The 7,073-nt window shown below is 33.1% G+C and overlaps 1 protein-coding gene across 1 annotated transcript; it reads right to left on the bottom strand.

The window, feature by feature from the left end:
* Window positions 1–594: 594 nt before the first annotated feature.
* Window positions 595–1,402, bottom strand: MONOS_16493 (uncharacterized protein; the record flags this gene model as incomplete). Its single annotated transcript, XM_067869402.1, has 2 exons — window positions 595–1,080; window positions 1,193–1,402. The coding sequence occupies 2 exons, from the start codon at window positions 1,400–1,402 to the stop codon at window positions 595–597; spliced, it is 696 nt and encodes a 231-aa protein (XP_067723584.1).
* Between the last annotated feature and the right edge of the window lie 5,671 nt (window positions 1,403–7,073).

Below are 7,073 nucleotides of genomic sequence, written 5' to 3'. Positions count from 1 at the left end.
TTTCTTATCATCCACAACAGTCTTCACTTCATCTTTCTCCTTTTAATCCATTTCATTTTTTATTTCAATGTTCATTTTTAAATGATTTTCCCGTTTCTCTTGAAGATTTTCTTCGGTAATCACTTTTCCATTAAAGTTGAATCTATTTATTCGGGATGGAAGAGGGAAAATTGAAGATTCGGGCAGTTTCAAAAAAACAAGCCCAGAAGACTTGTGAAGAACACCACTTCAGACAAAAGCTTTCTGAATCACAGAAGGTGATAATGCAGTGTGGATGGCTTGAGGCAGAATGTCGGAAATTGTTGCTCGTTTGGAGGAAGATGAAGAAGACGATGGAGCTTCAAATCAGTTTGTCAGTTCAGATTTGAACACAGCAAACATTCCTCTGTCCAGTGGTTGACAGAGGAATGTGCTGTGTGGCACGAAGGTTAAAACGTTGATTTGTTGTTTTTGGAATTCTCGCCGTGTCGATGGATATGAACGAGATGTATGAGAATCAAGAAGGAGAAGAATAAGTTCTTTTTCAAGTGATATGTTCTTTCTTCTTTCGATGATTGAATGCGGAAGAGCGGTGAGAGTATTCCTTTTGAAGCACTAGTTGTCCATCCAGCCGCTTCCATTTGCCCATATCTCTAGCGTTGGAGATAACAGGCTTTTCAGCACATCTGGCAGGTTGACATTTGGCAACAAAATGACAGAAGGAAAGGCATATCCGTCCGCTGCAACGGCTGCCACGAATGAAGAATTAATCATTCTTGGTGGTTCCTTCGAAAAACCTGCTTTTGTATCTGCTGTATGAACTACAAGCCGTTTTGAGTCTGTGGGAACGCGCGTTGAAGATTCGTCAATGTTTATAATTAAAGCTGGGTTGCAATTGAATTTTTCATGCAGATCGTCGAGTGTTTTAAACCAATGTTTCAAAACACTTCTGCACGAAACAGCCAATCGGTTGATGTCCAAATTCTTTGGAGTTCCAGTGTTCAGCTTTGGATGACGCTTGATAAAGCCATACGTGGCAGACATTGAAACTTCGAAAAATGACACGTCTTCGTCATCGTTGTCGTTTATAACATTTTCTATCTGAAAAACAAATCAAATAACATATAAATAAAAATTAAACAAACCAATTCTCTAGTTTTTTTTAAGTGAGACATGTTCCAGACTTTGCTTCGATGTGAATAATGTCTAAAACTCTTTGTTCCTTTTCGCCAACAACTGCTGCAGGTCTGCCAATTTTTCCAACCAGCCTTCCTTTTCTGAGAGCTCTCACAGCATCTTTGATACCTGTGCGGCTGAATTCCTTTGAATTAATTGCATCCGTCATGCGAACAACTCCATCAACAACGATGTGAGCCATTCGCTCCAGCCGACTGTGATACTTCCTGTACTTACGCGATGACATTGTGTGTTGCATTTTTAACTTTCCTTCTTTTTATTTTGTATCTGAATGTATTTTCACTTTTTTATTTTTATTTTTTTTGATCATAATAATTTTTTATTTTTTATTGAAATGAAATAAAAAAAATCGAAAAAATCACATTTTTAACAAACAAAAGGTTTTATGCTCCATGTAACCCTCCAATTCCACACAGAAGTTCAATGAAGGGGCTAAACCCCACCATCTCTCTCTCTCTCCCATGCGAAATTGGGTTTGTTTCAAAATGTATTTATTTTTATCTATTGAATTCATATATATACTTAAAACACTTAAAAAAATATGATATTGAAAGAAAAGTTAATGATTTATTAAAAAAAAGGTCTTGATAAAAAAAGGTCAAGATATAATTATAACTTTAACGTGTGGGCGTTTCTATTTCCTTTTAGACTTTATTAATATTTTTCCAAATATTTGAATAGAAAGTTGAAATTGATCTTTATCTGAATGAAATCAAAGAAATCATCAAATATTATCTTGAGAATAACATTCTGACGCAACTGGTGTATTAGTCTGCTTGGGAGAAGTTTTCTTTCCGAACTCTCAAAAAAAAGCTTTGAAGAAGTGATAGTGAATGAATTGCATTTCATATCATACGTCTAAATTTTTTTATTTTGAGAAGGAATAATCAATCATTTATAAAAAAATTTAGAAAAAATTATATGTTTTTGAAGGCTGCAATTTAATTTAAAGATTAACAAAATTGAAATATTTTTATTCTTTCAACTTCATTTTTTCTGCGTTTTCATTTTCGAACTTTCTTGCTCCTTTGCAATCTTCACACACATTTCTTTGTATTCAGGCTGAATGATCATTGTGTTGTTTTTCTCCTCAATTTGATGAACCAGTTCTGTCTATCCTAACAAACCGCTCTGCACCACTCCATTTTCAACCCTTCCTTCCGTCATGAAGCTGATGTCACCAAACGCTGTCGAGAAAGATGGGGTAAGTTCATTCTTCACGTCGTTCACGAAGAATCTGTTTGTTCTGTTAGGTTTTTGTGTGAAGGAATCACATTCTTGTTGCACTGTCTCGTCACAAAGTCGTTAATAAACGAACTGGATGATTGTTCGTCACTATGGTGTTCACTGCTTTCTTCTTCCTCTTCTTCCTCTTCATGATAATAATCATCTTCATCTTCTTCATCGTCTTCTTCACACAAATTATCATCATCGTTATCAGCATCACTTCCTCTTCCACAAGCACCATTCACAAACCTCATTATTTCATACTGACTTGTTTGCCTTGATTCTCCCGGAATCAACAATAATTGACGCGATAACGAGATCTTGTGACTTAGCTTTCTTCATTCAAACAAACACTTAATTCAGGTGAGATTTCGCTTTCTCTTTCTTCTGTTTCACAAAAAAATCATTATCATCATCTTCTTCTTATCGATTATCCATATCTTCTTCATCTTCATCATCTTCACTGTCGTCTTTTCCTGCTGTTCCAATTCCTCTTTCCTCTTTCTGAATTTCCTCCTCTAAGCAGTTATATTCTTCTTTGATCTATGCAAGTGATGTATGTTGCACAAGGAGAAATGACAGTTTCGAAAAAAAAAGATCATGAAAGTTAGTCCTCATTTGCTTGTCGGTTCAACAAAATGGTGAGGAAAAATTGACCATGTTTCATCTTCAGCTTCAGTTTAAGCTTTGGTGCTAGCAAGTGGTCCGCATAAGAGCAATGAGAAGAAAAAGAAAGAGGAAGAGGAAGAGGAAGAGGAAGAGGAAGAGGAAGAGGAAGAGGAAGAGGAAGAGGAAGAGGAAGAGGAAGAGGAAGAGGAAGAGGAAGAGGAAGAGGAAGAGGAAGAGGAAGAGGAAGAGGAAGAGGAAGAGGAAGAGGAAGAGGAAGAGGAAGAGGAAGAGGAAGAGGAAGAGGAAGAGGAAGAGGAAGAGGAAGAGGAAGAGGAAGAGGAAGAGGAAGAGGAAGAGGAAGAGGAAGAGGAAGAGGAAGAGGAAGAGGAAGAGGAAGAGGAAGAGGAAGAGGAAGATGGAGAAGAAGAAGAAGATGATGTTGATGAAAAAAGAGAGGAGAAAAGAGAAAATTGAAGTCATCATCTTTTGTTCATATTACTCCTCGAAAACAGAAATATAAATAACACAGAGACATCGTTAATTGCATGATAAATGAGGATCTTTTTTTTCAAAGAGTATTTCATTTGTGTCTTCTTTCTTTTTCTTTTCTTCAATTTTCTGAAATAGGCAAACCTTCAAATTCCCCTCCTCTAATTGCAACAATGCCTCTTAGCCTTTATCAGTCACACACTTTTCAGCTTCTCCTAATGCATCTATTTCATTTTTCACTTCTTCTTCTTCTTTCTTTCTTTCTTTTTTATAATCTTCTTTTTCGTCCTTTTCAACTTCGACACAATATTATTCTCCTTCTTTTCACATTTATTTTTAAGCAGATTAACTATCCAGTTGTTTTTTAAAAAAAACAAAAATTTCCGATAAAGAAATGTCTAAATTTTTTTGAAAAGTTCCTTTCGTTTATTTTTCAAATAATATAAAAATTTCATATTTCGATCTAATTTCTGTTTCCACTCACCATATTTCTTTGTCGTGAAAGCAAAATCTTGACATTGGTATAATTTCTATTTTAGCAAAGTTTCATGAGAAAGAACAGAAATTTGAGAGAAATATGAAATTATTATTTTATTTTAAATATAAACAAAAGGAACTTTTCAAAAAATTTTAGACAAATATTCTGAAAAATGCAAAACAACTCATGTGAATAAGTTAACAGTTTCTTGGATCATGACGAGAAAAAATGTCACATATTGAAGTGGAGCTTGTTCTCTTTTGATTGACTTGGAAAATAAAAGAACTGTTCTTTTCAAAAAAAGGAAGCAACTGCAATAACATGATGTGAAAACGAAAGCTGAGAATAAAAACATTAATTGGACTGAGTGAGATATAAGGATAAGCCTAAATTTTGGAAAATAGGAAGAATAAAAAGAAAGAGAATTGGATATGGTTATTTCTTGTTGCAAACGGCTTAATCAAGAAACAGATTTGTATGTTGAAATTTTGACCAATAAAGAAAAAAATAAGTGAAATAATATTTATCGAAAAAGAAAACCTTTGACTTGGAGTTTGAAAAACAGTCAATATGGAACAAAATATTTGACTTCAAGCTTTTTCATTGAAAAATTATGCACTTTTGAATAGCTTTTTGTGAACAAAAAATTTCAACAAAATGGATTCATTTTCTGAAATACGTGCGAGATGATAAAACATAATGTTATTATGAATATGATGTTTGTTTACAGATATGAAAATCAAATATATTTTGAAATCTGGTTAAGTTTAATAATGTTATATGTGAAACGATTTTTTTGTGCTTTGTGCATTAAAAGCATGAATGTTCATATTTTCCGTCATATTCTGAGTTCTTTGTTTTGATCCATGATGATGCAATCCACAAAGAAGCAATGAACGCAACAATTTTATAATTACAAAAAATTAAATTGAAGAATAATTAATGTTTGATTTTTGCGAGTTTAATTGTGGCAAAAAATATCATCTCTAATTGCATTTTCTTTTATATGCGCTGGCTGAGAATTAGAAATTTGCATCTTCCAAAATATCCGTATGAATTGATATTGAACCTCATTAAAGAATGTTTTGGATGAGAAACTTATTCATTATCAGCATGAAAACAGCTTCAGTGCTTTATTTCAGTTTCGAAACATTGATTGTGAACAATCCTGTTGTTATTTCCCTTGAAACAACATTTCATTGTTGAAAGAACAAAAGGATGAAATAAAAATATTTTTATGATATTTATTTGAAAAGAAATGTGACATACGCATAAATCTTTGGCAATATTAATAAAAGAGAATTCAGTCTCTCCAGATGAAGGAAATATCTTCTGTCACCTGTTATTCTTCGTATTCTGGAAAGAACACGTTTACATGATGCTTCGCTGCATGGGAACGAAATGTGGGATGTTCAAATATTGGCCAATATAGTGTCAAACATTCCTTTTGGACCAATAACTGATTTAAACGAATGAGGATTTTGAAACAAGTCACAACTGCAAATTGGATAAAGGAACTCTCCGTTAAGCATATGGCAATTATTTTTGATGTCTACCTCAAATCTTTCCAAAGACTGATTTACAAATAAATTGAAAGCGTTAACCAATCTTAAAATCCCAAGAAGATGTCAAAATGGAATTTATACTGATAATGATTTCGTTGTTTTTATGTACGTTGTCAGAAGCTTTTTGAGTAATTTTTTTGTTTGATCAAACTTTCTTAACATCAACTTCTTCGACATCTTCCATTGTGCTGTTTTCATATGTTTCTTCTTCTTCTATTTGAGTCAATGTATTTACAGCATCATATCTTCTTGACAAACGCGATCACAAAGAAAATACATACGTGCTTTTGTCTTGATTGTTGCTGACTTGAGAATTATCTGTAAATTCGTCGTCTTCGGCTTCCAGTCCTGCTGTTGTTAATCCAAAGATTTCTTTAAAAACAGTTTCTGTAATTGGTTGCTTATCTTTGTTATCCATTTCTGTATCCACTTTTTCTGTCGATTCCAGAACATCCAGCAATGAAAGTTATAAAGATATTTCAGTTTCTTTTTGAAAGGTTGAAACACTTCTTACTGTTCTTGTTGTTGGATCTTTCGGTCATTCCGTTGAAACATCGTGAAAGACAAAACTTGCTGGTGCTGGCTTCGTTGCAGCAGAGACCGCTTTTTCAAAAGATCGTTAAGAAAGTGGTGAATGAATACTTGTGAATGAACATGAACTTTTATCTGAATGATCAGAATATGACAAGGATTGATTTTCTGCAAAACTTGTTTCATCAACTATTTGATCTAGTGATTCAATTGAACTGTTTGCTGTTGTCGAGGAAGAAGAGGAAGGAATGCTTGAAAAATTAACTTCGTTGATAGGATAAGATGATCTTTTTGACTTTCTAGAAGAAAAAAATGAACATGGATTTGATTCACGAAAGGAACCTGAAGAAATTGATTTTTCATTAATAAAGTGAAGATCACTTGCACAAGAATAAGGTTCATTTAATGAACGATGACTCATGTTTTTTATTTCCAAGCAAAAGCTGCTAATAAATTTCTCATTCCTAAATTGATTTAAACCAAAAGAAGTTAATGAAAAAGCAAGAGCAATCATATCTCCTCATTGACATGTCAAAAAAGAGTTGTCAAAATCAATATATAAATCTGTGACACATTTCGTCCATGTTTTGCTATGAATAATTCCGGTTTTGAGAAATTGTGTAATATCTGGTTCATGTCTTATATATTTCTGTAAAAACGTAACACAACTTTGTGAATCTTTTTCAAAAAACAGATTCAACACATATAGGGGAAAAAGCAATATCTCTAATTTCAAAACTTCGCAAATAAAACATTCTGTCAGAGGTTCTTCTTTTATTGCTATTTCTTAATTCATCCTAATATATTTGCACATCTGATAAATGCATAACCATCTTGTGGAAACAAATGTGGGACACTTTCTCATATGAACTTTTTCGTTTTTTGAAAGGATTAGTTTTTTTGGAAAACTCAATTATTTGACAAAAAATATTTGACAAAAAATGGTTTCAATTGATGATTCTTGTTAGAATTAGATTGCACAGATGGTTCATGCAATA

This window comes from Monocercomonoides exilis, assembly GCF_001643675.1.
Source record: "Monocercomonoides exilis strain PA203 chromosome Unknown scaffold36-1065637, whole genome shotgun sequence".
In the NCBI taxonomy this organism is placed as follows: domain Eukaryota; phylum Preaxostyla; order Oxymonadida; family Polymastigidae; genus Monocercomonoides; species Monocercomonoides exilis.
This window is presented reverse-complemented; position numbering and strand designations above follow the sequence as displayed.